The following is a 19,238-nucleotide window of genomic DNA, read 5'->3' on the forward strand; positions in this document are numbered from 1 at the left end:
TGACGTTTTTCCTAAGCTACACGAAAGCAAAGGCTGAAGTGCTTAAATAAGAAATGCTCTCGGGAACAGAAGCTTCGAGCACACTCCAGATATCTTCTCAAAGATCCCAACAGTCAGATCATGGACAAGTGTCTTGTAAAGCTACAGACCAAATTTCGAGAAGATCCAACGGTTAACGAATGTTGGGCAGCGTTTTTACCAAGGCAGCTTCATGTAGCTTCCTCAAGAAGCTTCATTAAGAGGCTTCTTCAAGAAGCTTCCCCGTGGCTTCTTTGAGAAGCTTTCTCAAGAGGCTTCTTTGAGAAGCTAGATCGTTATCTACCCACACCCTTTTATTAACTAAATTAATCTCCTTGAAAATAATTACGGATAAAAATAACACAACAAATAATCAAACATCAAACATAATTAATAATATATATATATATATATATATATATCAGGGTGTTACAATTGTTGCATCTCAGTACATTTGATATCTATTTTGCATTGTGCATCATCATAGTGTGTGTGAAGGAAATTTTCTAAGTTAGAAAAATTTCTTCATAAGCAAAAATTCTTTGTTTTAACCGATTACAGAGTTGTCGTAATCGATTAAACAAGTTGTCTGAAGCTTAAAAAGTTAAGTCTCGTATCGGTTTAATTGATTAAAGTAGTATTCTAATCGATTACTCTGTTGTTTGAGACAATGACTGATTTTTCAGGAGCCTATGCTTTAATCGATTACCATGTATTAATTGATTACTTCACTCTTGTTTAAGTTGTTGAGAGGTAAACAAGAACACTTTAATCAATTATTTATGTCATCTAATCAATTACATTTTTCTTGAGTTGTTTTCCAGATGTTGGATGAACCCTTTAATCGATTACTTAGATAATATAATTGATTACTTCATTGAAATAATCGATTACCTTATAGATTTAATCAATTACAGGCGGTTATAACTATTTTATCTATAAATAAATAGCTTGTGTTCACATCTACAAATCATGAGATCATTAGAGAATACTCAATACATCTCAAAAATTACTTCTTAGTCTTAGAATGAGCAAGATTTCGTACTTTCATTGGTGAACAAGAGATAGAGAGAAAGAGCTTTATAGTAACTCACAACTTCTTAATCTTTTGATTTGGAAGATCTTATCTTGAAAGTGATGTGTTTCTTTTGAGTGGAAGAAGATCAAATTCTCAATCCAACAAGGTTTTTGTGGAAAGATTGGTCAGGTTGTATCTCTCCTACTTGGTCTTTTGTCTTGTGTATGGTTTTTAAAGGACCATGTATTTATGCATGAATTGCTTATAGTATGCTAGAATAAGGTTTTCTAGTTTAGGCTTAGAGTATGGTTCTCTTAGGCTTATATTCACAGAGGGTCCTAGTGTTGGATGCCTTAGTCTCTTTTTCCAGGATGAAAATTGTAGATTGTATGTGATTGCTTGTAAGGATTCTTAATGCATAGTGGAAAACTAATTCAGGTTGTGGATTAGATAACTGGATTAGTCTCTCTAAAAATAACTAGTGAACTAGTATAAAAGATTGTGTCTTTGTCTCTTGAGTCATATCTTTCACTCATTCAAGGTTTAATCAACTCAATCAAGTTTTATTCAAGGTTTGAAAAGATTCAAGTTTTATGATTTTAAAAGAAAGGAAGTTAGTGAAGGATCATGGGTAAAGAATGATTGATTAAGTATTGATTACATTTGATTCATATTTTTTTTGTGATACGATCCATTTAGAAAAGTTTTTTCCGCAACTCTGTTTTTAAAAGTACAGTTTTGTTTGAAAACCAATTCAACCCCCCTCTTAGTTTATTGAGTTCCATCATCTTTTTTTCATTTTATTCATGTCAACTTTTTGGGTTGGGCTTTACTCCATTTGTCTTACACATTAATCCTTATTGCACTTTTGCGCCTTCCTTGTAAAATTGGGAGGACTTTTTTATGCAATCCTACCCCCCAAGGGCATTGGATAAAAGACTCCAATAAGATTGGGCCAGAGATGCAGGAAAAGGCCCTAGGGTTCTCATGAGCCTTAGGGTAGATTTTGGGCCCATGGGCTAAGTATGAGCCCACTTATCTTTGTATATATTAGATTTGGATTTTATTATTTTTGGGTCTTGTATTTAGGGTTCCATAGTGTAGGGAGGGTACCCTAGTAATGTAGGATTTTTCAGCCCTTGTATTTTAGGACACCTAGACTAGTTTTTGTATTAGGGGTAGTTTTGTAATTTCGCATATATTAAGTGCACTATTTGATATGTGTGTTGGGAGAGAAATTTAATTGAATTGGGAGAAGTCCAATCCAATTAAATTTCAGACCAGCCAAAGGGGGAGGTGAGCATTTGCTTGCTACACCTCATTGCCACATCATATAGTCACACTTTGTGCATGTCCTTCATGCTTTACATGCCTCATGACACCTAAGCACACTTAGTGGAGAATCTTGGGCTTGATCTTGGATTAGTGGGCTGAACCATAGCTGAAATTCACTAATCATAATTAGTGAAATTTTGGCTCCAAATTTGGCTCCACAAATTCAAATTCAAATTCAAGTGAAATTTGAATAGAAATTCAAATTTCCCTCCAATTTTGTGTGACACTTAGGTTATAAATAGAGACCTTGTGCGTGCAATTTTTCAAATTTGAGAAATTACACTTCAAAGTTCAGACCTCATTTGAGGCATAAATTTCCTGCCCCTCTCTCTCCCTATCCCTTTCCCTTCACTCATCTTCTCCTACCTTCAAGCTCTTATCCATGGCTTCCTATGGTGGTAAGCTTGTTCTTGACTCATCTTCTCCTTGAAGTGGCGTCTTCAATCACCTTTTCCCCTTATTCATTTTGCTTCCATTGATCTTCAAGAAGCAAAGGACTCCATTGATGAAGAAGATCCAAGGCCTACTAGCTCTACATGGAGTTTCATCACTTTTGTCTCTTTTTGCTTCACTTGCCTATACCGGATTTTTTTATTTTCTTTTTTATTTATTTCATTGTTGCCCAACCTAAAGCTTAGTAAGCCTCATGCATATGTTGTTTGCATTACTCCTCCTATCAATTTAGCAGTGATTCCTACTCAGGTTTTTTTTGTTTTTTTATTTTATTTTTATTTTTTTCTTAAAAGAAAACATTTATACTTTGGCTCGGAGGGGGTAGCAAGGGATAAATTAGTGTTTGGGATGAAGAAACACGACCATATGTCATTTCAAATCTTGACTAAAGATTCTTAGAGTTTGGATTTTGGGACAAAACCTTTGATAAACACACTCCTGATTTTTTTTTCTTTTTTTTATTATTACCCTAACTTTAGCCTAGGATGCCTTTTTGAGTTTTCAAACTATCGAGTGAGAACTTTTTATCTGTCCCCTAGGTTTGCTTGAAGCTCATGCATAGTGTTGCTGTTGCCCTAGTGTAGGGTTCGGAGGTATCCGCTGTTGTCGTTTGTCACGTCCTTGTAGCAAGAAGAAATGAAAGAAACTATGTAGGTTCTTGAAAGATAACTTTCAAGGACAAGAAATATTTAAAGGATTTTCAATTGACAGATTAAGTCAAATGACTTTTACTCTTCACAAAAATTTTAAGAAATTTTTTTAAGAAAGATAAGATGAGGTCGTATGAATGTTTATACTTATTATTTATTTATTTGAAACACATTCAATCAAACGTTTATTCAATTTTACTCGTCGCTTACGGCACCGCAACCAAACGTGTGGAACACGACATTTTTGATTGGGCAGACTTGGAGATCAACTCTGGAGCGCAGCTCACTTGAGCAAACAAGCTAGCAACATGCATTCATATTCCAATGAAAGTTAACTAAATATGCAAAGATGTAATTGTGAGAGAATGAGAGACAATGGCATCAAATTTATCCATATTATTAGCATTGTGATTGTTGTTTATAGTAATGGCATAAACATGAAAATCCTAATGAGTCCTTGGAGACATCCAACAACAAATCTTCAAATTGTCCCAAGCATTATGCATAGTATCACTTGACGACATCAGAATTCACAGGGGATTGTCCTCCTAATATTTCAACCAATGTGCATCAATCAAACTTTGCACCTTATGTTTCAAGGCCATATAGTGCTCAGCGGAATGCCCCAGACCTCCCCCATGTAAAGCACATGTCACATTCGAGTTGTATCCTCAGGGAAATGGAGGTTGAGGAATCTTTGTTGGGCTTATGACTACCATTGCATTATTGAGTGGATACGAGAGTAAGTCAACATATGACATCAGGATTGGGCTTAATTCTATAGGCCTCTTTTATGGGAAATTCCTTCCCTGGTTAGTGTTTTGGTTGGTATTAGGGGTGGCGTTTGGTCTTGGTTGTGTAGAAGGTGGATTTTATGGTCGATTTAAGGGTGGTCTTTGTGGCTAATTGGGTGTTCTTGGTTAGTAGGGTGGTGGGTAATGGGTAGGACTGATATTGGCTGAGTAGTGATATTGTTGGGGAGGATATTGGTACATGGGATTATAAGGGGCTAATGAAAAGTTTGGCCACGCGGGAACTACAACCACAACATGAGATTCTCCCTCCTTCTTCCTCTCGCCACTCCTCTCGGGTCCTTCATTACCAGGATTTACAGAAGCAACATAACTAAATGTTCCTTTCCTCAAACCTGCTTCAATTCTCTTGCCAACAAACACTAGATCTACAAAACTTGAAGGCATGTAACCTACCATTTTCTCATAGTAGAACACCAGCAATGTCTCCATTATCATGGTTATCATCTCTCTCTCTCTCCGTCTACGGGGTACTACTTAAGCCGCCAGATCTTTCTACCTTTGAGCGTATTCTTTGAATGATTCATTATCTCTCTTTCACATGTATTGTAGTTGCATTCTATCTGGAGCCATGTCAAATTTGTATTGATGCTGCCTAATGAAGGAATCCATAAGATCCTTCCAGGGATGGACCTGAGAGGGTTCCAAGTTAGTATACCAGATATATAATAGCTGCCCCAGCCAGACTTTCCTAGAAGAAATGCATCAACAACTTTTCATTTTTCGCATATGCTCACATCTTCCTACAATACATCTTCAGGTGGTTCTTCGGGCAACTAGTCCCCTTGTATTTATCAAAATCTGGCACCTTGAACTTTAGAGGAATAACCACGTCGGGCACCAAGCACAATTCTGACATGTCAGCAAAGCCATAATTTCCTCCTCCTTCAATGACCCTTAGCCTCTCCTCGGTATGATTAAATTTTTCATTTTTGACTACAACAGGAGGTCCTTCTTCCATGGCAAAACATAAAGGTTGTGATGGTGGTTGATACTGAGGGACCCTCAGAGCATTTGGCACAGGGACACTAGAAAGTGCATGCCCTTCAGTGGTATATCCCGGATAAACTCTGAAATCGGTCAAAGTGTGGTCTTGGGGAGCATCATGTGTTTCTCCCATGGATTGATAGACATGGGCAAAGGTATGATTGAGTTGAGGTTGTTGACTCTTAATGAATATGGGTGCAGAATTACTGATATTCTCACTAGGAGCATATACAACAGTGGGCAATGTATAATTGGGAGGCAAACCATATGGTGGAAAACAAGACTTGCTCTGGACTTGGACATAATGAAGCCCATATGCATTTTCCACCGCCTCGTCTCCTTGACCTACTACATCTGAGATCAGATGGCTCACTTGATTGAAACTGGGCAGGTGAGTCGAGTCTCTCTTAGTAGTAGTACTGGCAGTGACACTTGTAGCAGCGTTGACTTCCATCATATTCCTCATGCTCATCATTGCTTCCATCATCGTTGTCATCTACTCCTTCATGGCCTCCATATCAACCTTCATTTGTTCTTGTACTTCTTCTATATCACTCATTATCTTAGTCTTGGCACGCGTCTGGTATGGGTGTCATAAACCACAGTCTTTCTTTGTTAGCACAATGATTACTTTTTTTTCTGATTTCAAGGAAAGAATGTAATGAGAAATGCATAACAATGCGAAAAAAAAATAATAATGAATGCATGTAAATGATAAGTTATTGAAGTAATGCAAATTTTACACAGAACACTCAATACAACATAGGATCAAATCAACTCTAATTTTCATTAAAACAACATTGTTCATTACATCTCGTCAGAGTCAAAGTGCAACTAGAAATAAAACATGGGCACATTAGTGGTTCCTAATTATGTAAGTCATCAACTCAATCATATGTTGGCACTAGTCAAAGAGGCTATGTAAACTCTATCTATCTTCTGCCCTAACTTTCACAAACTGGCCACTTCCATACTTTGATCTTGACTTGATAAAACCCTTTCTTAAAAGACTGTGTTTGGTTTGACCCCATGTTCCAAGAATAGAAATTTTGATCATCAATACTTCGCAACTTATCATAGAGATGAATGATCAAGACATACTTATGCTATGCATGACAGATGTATTTATGAGATCAACACAAGATGCCCGAAAGACCACCCTTTCTTGTTAACAATGCATTAGGTACCATGTTCACATGATTTTCAATCATTTTTATGAGAAAGGAGTGTATAACCCCAACATGGTTTGTTTATAGCTATCACCATGGTACCCAGCCCATGTAACCAAAAACGCGGTGTAAACTTTCGCGTTTCATTGTGACATTTTGGCGATGCAGAGGAAAATTCAAGGCATGAGCAACTATATGACAGGATCATGTGTGAGTGAACATAACATGTGAATGATGACAACAGAATGTATGCAATTGTCTAAACAAAAAACATGCTAAAAGAATATATATGGAAATGCAATGACTTGTGCAAATGCGGTGCATGAACATGATAAATGATGAATGCAGGGTGAGTCCGCTCTGTGTCCCTATTTCAAGAACCGAACAGAAAGGATCTAAAAGTCCACTATCCAGTGACAACTTCCAAGGATAGTTTCATGCAACCTCACCTGCCTTTAGAGATATCATCCTCTTAGGTAGCAACACTGTGGCGATAGGGACTACCAGCAACAATGCATCACCAAAAGAGAAAAACTCTAAATGAGGCTTCACTATCATCAAGCGAGTCGGAGATCCAGCATGACCATAGATCGACCTCCAGTCCCTATGGCTCACACAAAACCAGGTATAGAGCCCAATATCTCAAAGTGTGAGCAAAAAGTGTAGGTGTCATGTGTGAACGGATCAACCTAAGAATTACCCAACCCTACTTGCAAAACAACTAGAAAATTCCCAGGCAGATACAATAAGTATAGCACATGTCGTCTACCCTAGGATTCAATGACACAATTTATTTCTAACTATGAAGGTAATAGATACAAGGATGCACACCAAGAAGTAACAACCTAGCAAAGGTTATATACAAGCATGAGCGAAACAAAGAATAAAAGAAATGAGATCGAAGCAAAACCACAAAGAGAACAGTAGTGGAATGAAACGTTAATGAACAGGAGCACAACGAAAGGATAAAAGAGAAAGGAAAATAAATAAAGAAAAAGTCACGATAAAATTACACACTCGATCAGATGACTTAACTCTTTAACAAGTCCACAGTGGATTTGCCATCTATTGCAAAGTGGGCCACGACAGGACAATGTCATAAAAATAAATAAATTTTTTCCCAAAAAAGGAAAATTTGGGGAGTCACCACCAACATTTATTTAAGGAAAACCTAAAAGATAAGGAATGATATACGATTTGTGGAAAAAAGGATTCGGGAGTCGTTTATGTACGGGGAAGGTGTTAGCACACGATACGTCGGTCATGAAGACAACATGTATCGAGTGTACTAAAAAATAAAGTGACTCTTTTAATTGTTATTTTCCCTTGAGAACATGAGTTATGTTTGTTATATATTTTTGTTTATTTAGAAAAAGAAAGTGAATTTTTAGTTTTTTAGGAAAAAAAGGAATTTTATGTTTTTTAGTTTTTTAGGTCGGCAAGGGGTTTGTCCTTGCTCCTACATATCTTTAGGTGCAATGAGAAAATCAGACTTACATAGTTCTTTGTAGAAAAAGTATTTGTGTTTTGGGTTGCTTTTATTTTATTTTATTTTATTATTATTTTTTGAAAGATTTTGATTTTGTAGTAAATTTTGTGAAGTCAAGCAAGTCGAAGACCCAACATGACATTCACAAAAATTACTCACACTTTATTGAAACACCACCAAGCAAGTTGGAGACCCAACATGAAGTGTACAAAACGTAAGCGTGTACTAAACAATGCTAGTGCGGATTTTCAAAAATAAATAAATAAATAATTGACATAGTACTACGAAATCAGATAAATAGAATGGGAATAGAAAAAGATAGAATAGAAGCAGGAAGTATACTTAGTAATTAAGGATGCAAGATTAAAACACGGGGGGAAATAAGATGAATAACGAGATATTTACAATACATTATCAATTAAACTAACTAACTAGGTAATGATAAAAAGAAAATCACATTAAAGGATAAAATAAACGATAGAGACGATAAATAAAAAAATAAAGAGCTATCCACTAATGTTTATAATTATTTTTACTTTCTATTTTTGTCAAAGTCAAAGAGTTGACTCTGACTTAGTTAACATTGACGAAGTGCTGACATGGCGGGCCTAGTCACCAACATAGTGGCTGGGGTGTATATATAAACGAGGGGGTGTAACCATTAGTACATATTTTATTTCAGACTTTGCAAAAAAAAATTGGCGAGGCCCAAAATAAGAGAACGTGCATGCGTTAAAAAAAGTGTAAATAGTGGTTTTTATTTTATTTTAGACTTCAAAGGAACGGGCTAGGCTCAAAAGGAATAAATGTGTATATATTAAAAGGTGAGTGTGAACAATAATGTTTTTTTATGGGCTAGGGTTAGAACTGGGTTAAGGTGACCAAACCTAACTCGCAATTAGGCAACAAGGTTGGAAAACCCTAGGTGCCTAACTCCCAAAACGGTGTGGCAAAAGGGGGAACCACTATAGAGTGTGGCGCACCCCCCTCCCCCTCGACACCACTGGTGCAGGGCCAGACAATGCAACACCGACACAATGGTGGCACGGAGGAGGCGCAATGGTGCAAACGAAAAAAGAAAGTAGAAACGAAGGTGATAAGGGCCCGTAGTGCCACCGACGAAGGGCCCGAAGTCACCACAGGGGTAACGACGAATGGTTGCGACGGCTTAGATAGAGGCACCACGACAATGAAGTGCCAGGCTTCACCAGAAAATGAAAAAAAGATGGAAGAAAGAGAGGAAAATAAGAAGAGGATGATGGAATGCGAAAACAAAATAAAACATTAAGAAAAAAAAATGATGACATCAGCGTGTACAGATCTCGCCAGCAACCATGGAGCTCACTGGCGAGATGAACGATGAAGCTACGAGATTAAAAAAAAAGAGAAAAACGTAGAAGAAGAAAAAAAATAAGAGAGGAATGGGGACAAGGAAGCGTGAGAGAGTGAAGGAATGAGGGGTTACCTGATGACTCCTCTCTCTTCTCTGATAAAGCTTGTCAAATGACGCCGCCTAATTGGTTCGTTTTTCCTTCCTAGGATTTGTGCCCCTTTATGTGCATTAATTGCACAGACTTTCCTCTTTTTCTCTTTTATGCATTGTGTTCCCTCTCTTGACCTAGTGGGCTCTTAAGGTTGTCACACAGTTTTTTTCTCTTTTTTTCCTGTTTTTTCTTTTTTTTTAATTTCTTTTTTTTTCCTTCTATTTTTTATTTTTTTTATTGTTCCTTTTTCCTATTCTTTCTTTTTGGTTTTTTTTTCTTTTTCTTTTTTTATATTTCTTTTCTTCTCTTTTTTACTGTTTTTTTTTTCTTTTCTTCTCTCTTCATGTTGCCTTTGATAGATCTTCTATGTAAGGCATTTGTTGTTCAATATCATGCCAAGAACCAAGTACTTAGAGGGAAGCAAACTTCATCATTCTGATGGGTTTGAAGAAATCGTTTGAGTTATTAACTTTGATAGCTGATATGAACCTTTATGAGCATCATTTTGAGTTCTTCAGAATAAATGAACATGTCTATTTCTTAAAGTAATAAACATTGAAACACTTAAGCAGAATGTTAGTCATCACTAAAATCCATCATCCTTTCAATTTGCTTTATGGTTTGTCATAATTAAAATCAGGGATGTGGATTCAACAGTTTGTACTTACATTACTTTGAGGCAAAGTAGTTTCAACAACAGTTGTTTGAACTTGTAAAATCATCACATCTTCACCTCTATTACCAATATTTTTGTTAATTAGTTGACTGATAGTCACAAGAGTTTCGTTGTTTATTCTAGTAGACGAAAATTGGTTGATTTTGATCACCCTGACTTGCAACACTTGCACGGTTAGGATTGTTGTTTGTATTCTTGTTATTATTGTGGTTTTTCTAACTATTTCATAAGTTGTTAGTCATTTTTCAACTTTTTAATAATATGAAATCCTCTTTAAGGCTTGTTCTTATGATCGAAATTTATGTCAACTAGTCCCACTTGGTGTGTCAATTTGTTAACCGTGAAAATTGTAAAAGGTGTTTTCGATTAGTTTTAGTCTAGATAACTATATTTTCATGCTAGATTCTATTAACAAATAAGATTTTAGATCATGAGATGGATAATCCATATTTTGATTGTAAGTTCTTTATCATTAAACAAATAACTATAGTTTTCAACTTAAGAGAATTATTTATTTATTAACGAAAATGGAAATCATAATTTCAATAACAATGTCCATTATAGTAGTTTAAAATACTTCCTTTTAATTTGTAATGCTCTCTCTGTCCCTAATTATAGGACATAATTGACTAATTTATGCTTATTTAAAAAGTTAATTAATTTAGTTATTAACATTAAATATGTCTATAATTATAATATTTTCCCAAATTTATCTTTAATTTTATTGAGAACCTATTTATCTTCTTCAATCTCCATAGGAGAAAGAAAAAGGCAATTCAATATATTTTAGTCAAAAATAATTAATGCACAAAAGAGATGAAATAAAGTCTTTTAATAAGAAATAAAAAAAATGTTTACTATGTCTTATAAATAAGGACGAAATGAGTAAGATAAAGAGATTGAAAAAAGTTGACTTATGAGAAGAATTGGATATTGGAAAGAGATAAAGGGTTGAGAGACAAATGCAGAAAAGTAAATCAAACACAAAGAAAATTCATTAAAAGTGAACGAATACATACATTACGACATTCAAACCAATAGTCATATGTATGTGCGGCGAGAATGATGTATGATTATTTAAGTGGTAGTGATTCAATCCGAAGAGAAATGACTATCAAAAGTCTTATTTATAGATTTCTAATATTAATGGTCAAATTAAGAGTGATACCAATAAATACCTTATGGCATTCGAACTGATAGTCATATGTATGTGTAGCGAGAATGGTATACAATGATTTGAGTGGTAGTGATTCAATATAAAGAAAAATGACTATCAAATGTTTTATTTATAGATTTTAATACTAATGGTTGAATTATATGATTTTCAACTTTCCAATAGTTTCATAATTATTTATGTCTAATAGTACCACTTGTTTGATTGTGTCTTCTACGAAAAATTGCTTGAATTGCTTCTTTAAATTTAAATTCAAATTTCCCTTCGAACATTTCTGAATGTACTACGTAATTAACGATCGAAATCAATTTCTATCGAAAGCCTTCTTCTATATATCCAATAGAAAAACATATTTCGATCAAATTATAAAAATAGGTAGTTAATATATTATTTTTAACAGGATTCTCTCTAGAATTCCACTATCTTATCAAACTTTTTTAGTCGAAATATAAAATCCTTCCATACTTAGAAATTTTCTCTTATCAGATATAACGGAAGTATGCAAGTCAGATTTACACATACAATCGTTGTACTAAAACAAGACTGAACGCAATATATGAATTCTATTTTGTGTTTGATATAATTCAAAATAAAATAGATATGTTTTAAAAGAAAAATAGATATGGAATTAAAAAAATCTATATATTAAAATAAAACGGAACATTAACATTGGTTCCATTTACGGTACCGCTTGGGCATTTTTGTTTGTATTAGTAAACAGTGCTTGTTTTATTCTTTTGGCTACCCAAACGGGGCATAGGGGGAAAGAAGAAAATTGAGCAAAACGGGTTTACTGCCTGAGAATTATGAAACAAACATGTCGCTAAGTCATTTGTCACGTTTTCACTTTTCACTTGCGTTTTCCTAGTCCAGATATTTAGTACTGTACTGTGTTGGCAGGGAAGACCAATTCTATGACCATTATTTCAGCGCACATTTTTGTTGCAATTTACAAGCAAATGTACTTGTTGCTAAACAGAACAGAATTCTTTTCAGATGTCTTTTTTAAGTTTTAGAAGAAAAAAAGAAAACTTCGTCCGAATTCAAATATAAACAAAAACAAAATGAATCACACCCATAAAAAATTTAAATAAAAAATAATTAAAATTTATTTATATTTTAATTTAACACATTATTAATTTTTGGTATATTTTAATCGAGAGGAAGTAACACTGATACATCAATCAGATAAAAGCTACTTCATATTACTCAAATAACAACTCATGCTTTAACTTTTACGTGAAATGCTAGACTGTCATTTTCACCTTAAATTTCAAATCATGTTGTGGGGCTCCGTTTTCACATTGTGTGGCTACTCTTTTCTTGGCTCTTTTGATATTTCCGTAGATTTTTTATAGTTTAAATAATTTTTTCTTGTAATTTAAAGTTTTTTATTTTTGGTTCTTACAAGAAAAAATGATTTCTTATGAATCATATTTATTTTATTCTTAGTTCTTAAAATATTTTAAATATATTTTAAATAATGAAAAAAATATTATCTAAAATTTTATAAGAATAAAAAAATAAAACAAACATAATTTTCCATAATTAAAAATAAAAATAATTTTACAAGAACTAAAAATAAAAATACACAAAAATACACTCAATTATAAAAACTAAAATGATATTTGATTTTATTTTTACCTCAACAAACAAACTTGACAAGCCCCGTACGGAAGTTATATCATTTTATTAAATGAACTTAAAACTTACAAGTTACAACAATTAGAAGTTTACATTGAGAGTAATGATTATATGTGTCGTGTTTGAGATGATTAATTTTCGAAACCTAGTTCAATACTGACATCATGCTTCATTGACATTTACCTAAAGGAAAATGTTAAACAATAAAGAGGAGAGAAAAAAAATTGAAAGAAAGAGAGAAATTAATAGATGTAATAAATAATGATAAAAAAATAAATAAAAATAGAAAAATAAAATAAAAGTGAGATGAAAAAGGACTGTCTAAAGATTATCAAGTGAGAGTTTTATAGACTCAACTCATAAACTCAACTCAAAAATTTGTAAGAGTCCACCGCATATAGAAATAATAACAAAATATTGATAAATAACATATCAATTAAATATTTCAACAATATAATAAAGTAAAATAATAAATCATAAATTTTATAGTACTAAATAACCAAGCTAGTAATACATCATTACAAGATAATAACTAGTAGAGGTTGAAATAACCTAAAATGACTTATATTTTGGTATAATTTTTTTTAACTTACTAACCCATTGATTTGATGGTAAACTAAGAGTCTATAAGTTTATTTAAAGTTTATAGAGTTTACCAATAGTCTACTACAAAGAAAGGTAGTTTACTCACAAGTCAACCTCACTAGAAGATAAATGAATTCATAAAAATTAGCTAATTAACTCGAGAGTTTAATAATCATGACTATGTAAATATAATAATAACAACTGCAATATGGATCGCTAGATGTTATATCCTTGTCAAATATTGTGGAGATTTGAGTCATGTTCTTTCTTATAAGTTGATTGTCAATTCAATTATATTTACGGATTATTTTAGGAGTTATATTTTTTCTTTATTAAAAGAAAAAAATTATCATTTTTCAGATATATTTAATATTTTTAAAAGATTATGATGAATTAATTAAAAAATTTATTGGAAATATCATCAATATCAGAGGCATTTACCATAAAAGTTATTCTAACAGTTTTACGTTTAGTTTGGTTTATATCGACAATTAATTATTCGTATTATATACTTATTTATTTTAATGCAAAATCTAATGTTGAAATTAATAAATCAAATTAAATACCTTAATGTTAATTTTATGTCTCGTGTCTTATAAATTTATACTTTATAATTTATAGGAATAATTCTTTTTATTAATTTGGATTTCATTATATCATAATTATTCAGTTTAAATTTTAATAAATACATGTTAATAAATACGTAAATATATTTTTATATACCCATATTTTAGGAAAATGTTATTATTAAAGTTTTGTTTTAGGTGAAATCTTCCTTCACTTCTAAAAAAAAAGTTATCAAGTTTATCTTTTTTATGATTGCACACTTGACTGGGGTAACAAAAATTGTGTGAACTTATTTAATTACAATAAAATTTTTTTATATATAATTTAATTATTTAAAACATCATCTAGAAATATTTTAATGGTTAAAAAAAGTCATTTAATTTTCGTTGGAATTAAGAAAAAATTAAATTATATTAATGTTAATAATTTGGATTGATACTTAATACTTTCATTAATTTCATATTAGATTATGTTATCTGACTTTACAATCTCCAAATGGTTTTACCACAATTTCTAACCATCTCACCTCAGTTCCTGTAAATTATATTAATGTTAATTATTTGAATTGATTTGATTAATTTCATATTAGATTATATGTTCTCTGACTTTACAAATCCGCCAATGACTCCACCACAATCTCTAACATGGAGTTCCAGTCTCGGTTTGGCTCTTTGGACTATATCTAACCTGGAGTTCTAGTGTCCAACTCGCCTGACACAAGACAATTTTCCTGGAAGAAACATCATCCCCATGGAGTTCTAGTTCTAGGATTTTTTCTTGAACCATTTGATTTTATTAAGAATTATTCAATTCTAGTAACGATCCTTAAAATTTATCAAACATTATTGTTTGTAACATCTATCTTATTCTTCCTTTCATATTTTTCGTTTCTTTGTTTAATTTCTATATTGATAATTCTATAATTCTATCCGAATTTCTTGTTTACATATCTATCATTTTACTTATTTTTTTTCAATGTTTCTGGTTTAATTAATGTGTGAATTTCAACCTAAAATTGGTCCCAATTGAAGCAAGGCAGGGCGATGTACATCAGTTATCTCACACACTTCGGGAGTAAAATCTTCCTACTGACCACTTGGCTTCTCTTGGCATCAATATTACTTCTTATTTCATTTGGTTTCAACATCCTCCTTCTTCTTGTAATCCCTATCTTTGGGCTGACTTTTGTGGGGTGGTTTCCCCCTGTAATTTTGTTCTGTAGGGGCTTTTAAGCCCTCCCCAACATCCAAAAAAAAAATAAACAATAGTTGCATTATTTCATTTCCAATGAACTTTGAAATTCAATGAGAAAGATATTTGGTGTCCTCCATTTAAGATTATCAGCATATAGTAAATTTATGATAAATATCTTACATAAAAATACTAAGATGTCCATATTTTTAAATTTAAATCATGTTACAATTTTATATTTTATGTTTTTTAATGTATAACAAAAAATCAAATGTATCAAAAAATATTATATGTTTTTAATAATTTCATTTATTTTTAATTTCCATGGTTAAATAGATAAAATTAGTGATTTAGTTTAATTGTTGTATAATGGCATAGTAATTAATTACAATTTAATTACTAATTAGAGATTTGGTACCTCGCGTTAGATTGACCAAATTTTCGGAATAAGACAATTAAAATCAGAAAAATAATTAATTGAATTAATTTTAATTTCAAAAATGAAATTAAATTGGATTTAGAATAATTTTGTTCCAATATTAATGACACATAAATGTATTAATTTGAATTTGGTAACTGAACATCAACAAAGTATCAAATGATGATACATGTCATTTAGGCCTCGAGAAATAACCTTGTTTCCACACGCGGTCTCTGAACCTTGTATTGGATTAGTAAATTTTATATTATAGATTTTAGTTGTTATTTTTTTTATTAACAATTAAGTCAATTATAATTTTGAATTTTCTCCACATCTATTAAAAGTAATAAATAATTATGAGCTAATTTATTATAACATCTTCCTATTAATCTTTTTTATTTATTAAATAAACAGGAATAAAAATTTTATTTTTTATTTCATTTTTATAAAATATTAAAAGAATATTGTTAAAAAGATTTAAACTATTATACTTTTTAATTCCAAATTATTTTACTTATAAATCATCAAATAGTTGCATTGATGTGAGAATTCAGAAAAAAAAGACAAATATCTTAATTACACTTATTTTGATTATAGTTAGCTACTAAAGCTCAAGTGTGATGCAAACACAAGTTGATTATAGTTAGCTACCGAAGCTTATGAGATATCTTAGGGTATCACCCAGAAGTCAAAATGCTAATTACGGTGGTTAAAAATATATTTAGGGCTCCATTGTAGCATAGTTCCCAATATATTCCTTACTATTTGTTTAAATTTATTTTAAATTACAAATTTAATAAGGCTTATCTTTTATTTAATGAAATTCACTCGTAAATCTATAATTTATAATTAAGATATAAAAGTGTCTTTTAAAAAACGTGTTGGAGTACTTTGTTAAGATTCTTCTCCCTAAAGATTATTCGAGTGTAAAGGTGACTTTTAATCATACTCCATAGGCGAGGGAAAGATTTACTTATATACTTGATTGTTGTTAAGTAATTACAACTATTCAACTGGCCATAGAAGATCTGTTTAAAAAAGTTTGCTCACCAAGCACGTCTCATTAGTGAACTTAATTCATTACCCCAAGTATGCCAAAAGACCATTCCATCATTAAATCAAGACTTTTTTGGTTCACCACATATGCATATTAATGTTGGCCACATCAATCAAATTTACTCACAATTTCTCACCATCAAATATTGCGTTGAAACCACAGTTTAAAAAAAAATCATACCAAGCCCATGACAACCAGAGGCATAATAAATAACTTTGCTAATTCCCCAACCCCGAAAAGGACAAACATTAATTACTACTGCATCATATGCACAAAAATAAACAAAGCACAAAAATAAACAAGAATAAAAAATCCAAAAATTACCAGTATTAGAATAATAGTAATAGTAATAAACAAGTAATATTTTTTTTTTGAAAAAAACAAAGAGAACATTGTTAATAATTCTAACTGCTTTTGCTTAGAACAACAAACCCTGTTCTCTATCTAATTTTCTCTTCCAATTTCAACCTCCTTTCCCTAAAAAATTGAACCCAAAGATTACAAATCCACAAGATACTAACCCCAATAGCCATAACCACAACCAAGACCCACGAAGCCCAGGCCCAAACGGGCACAAGCCCACGCGCGCCCCCACTCGCGTAGAACACAACCATCCGGTACACAAAGTAGGGCCCAACGAGCCCCCTCACGACCGAATACGCCGCGTAAAACGGCGGCGAGAGGGCGTCGTGCACGCGCCTGGCTCGCGCGTCCTCACCCTTCCGCGCCCCCGCGATGGTCCACGCGTTCTGGCACGCGCTGGTGACCTCGGCGAGGACGAGGAGGACGAGGACTGCGAACGCGCCATGCGAGACCGCGTGGCGGCACGTGAGGACCACGAAGAGGGTCGCCACGTGGTGCGCGATGTAGAGCACGTCGCTAGGGTAGAAAAAGACGTAGTGAAGAAGATCTGTGAGGAAGTAGGCGGCGCTGTAGTCGAGGACGAGTTTCTGGAAGGCGGTGTTGGGGGCAGCGAAGCCGCGGTGGCTATCGGAGAGGAGGGCGGCGAAGCCGAGGATTGCGGCGGGGGTGCCGTGAAAGAGCGAGATCAGGCAGCTGGAGAATTCGGGTCGGATCTTGGGGGTTTGTTTGCGGAAAATAAGGAAGTATCCGATCAAGTATATGGAGAGGAACATAATGAAGAATGGGAGGATGGCCCAGCTTTCTAATGACGCTAACGAGGTGGTTGTTATTGTTGTCATTTTTTTCGTTGTTTTTGGTTTGTGACTTTTGGTTTTTGGTGATAATGTTTTTGTTGGTGGAATTGGGGGAATATTTTGGGTTTTTATTCCGATACTTCTGCTGGTTTTGTTTTGAGATTGAAGTAAAGGAATGTGGTTTGAAATTGAAGAGGGTGCGTTTTCGTGAGGGAAGGTAAGAGGAATCGAGATTTGATGAGTAGGTTCAGAGATTCAATGAAAGTGAGTGAGGGAGCAACGAGTTTGATTGACTCTCCACTCTTGGGCTTTTATTTATTGGACTCTATGTTGGAGTTTAGAAGCTATCAATTTTGTGTATTGTGTTTAAAATTAGTATAATTTAAATTGTTGTATAAATTTATTTTTAAGTTAAAATAAAGGTTAAAATATGGTTTGTATTCTAGTAAATATGAAAATATTTGAAATTTGTTTTAAAATTTTTAAAATATTTTTTCTTAAAAATTGAAATGTATCATTTCTTGATCTAAATGTAGATTCAAATATGATGATTCAAAATTTTCTTTATTGCTTATTGAATAATATAAATGAGTTGGGTCTAAAAATTCAATTGGATCAGCTAGATCAATCTTTGATAATAAAAGATATGTATTTTAATAGTTACAACAAGAAAAGAAAAGATAGTGTATAAAATCTCTAACTCAAGGTTAGAGCTTCACTTTTTAGATTGGATAGTATAATTTATGGGATACAACTAGATAATTAGTTAGCTCTAATTAACAGTGAGTACTAGAAAAATATCATGCATGATATGATATTGGTAAGCTTTTGATTTCTTTGTTATAATATTTATTAATTACATATAATATATGTCTAGATTCAATTTTGGCTATTAGGTACTTAAATGGATAGAATTTTACTATTGAATGTTTAGCATATTAATAAGTTTTATATATTTTTATTAATAGATTTTTAATATAATTTAATTTAAAAGATGAAAAAAAAGTTGAAAAATTTTAATAGAATAATTATTTGAGTAGAAATCGCAAAAATCAATTCAAACAAAATCGTAAAAGTTTGGTTTGATTTGATTAAAATTTGATATTAAATTCAAATCAAATCAATCCAAATTACATATAATTTCTATGTTTGATTCAAATGACTTTTTCCAGCAAAATTGAATATTGTGAACATTTTGGATAAAATCATAAGTGAAATAATAAATTTTTATTTTGTAATTTAAAATTGGTAAATTCAGGAATTAATTTGATGTATTGGCAATTTTTTTTATTGAAATTCAAAAATAAGAATCAAATTGTTTTAATTTAGGTTGTGTGAATTTAAAAAAATT

General features: G+C 32.5%; 1 protein-coding gene across 1 annotated transcript; it reads right to left on the bottom strand.

The window, feature by feature from the left end:
* Positions 1 to 16,918: 16,918 nt before the first annotated feature.
* Positions 16,919 to 18,326, bottom strand: LOC100820193 (TLC domain-containing protein At5g14285). The gene has a single exon (XM_003555112.5). It carries the CDS (start codon positions 17,930 to 17,932, stop codon positions 17,171 to 17,173), a length of 762 nt encoding a protein of 253 aa, XP_003555160.1. The 5' UTR covers positions 17,933 to 18,326; the 3' UTR covers positions 16,919 to 17,170.
* Positions 18,327 to 19,238: the final 912 nt, after the last annotated feature.

The sequence above is a fragment of the Glycine max genome, chromosome 19 (assembly GCF_000004515.6).
Source record: "Glycine max cultivar Williams 82 chromosome 19, Glycine_max_v4.0, whole genome shotgun sequence".
Classification (NCBI taxonomy): domain Eukaryota; kingdom Viridiplantae; phylum Streptophyta; class Magnoliopsida; order Fabales; family Fabaceae; genus Glycine; species Glycine max.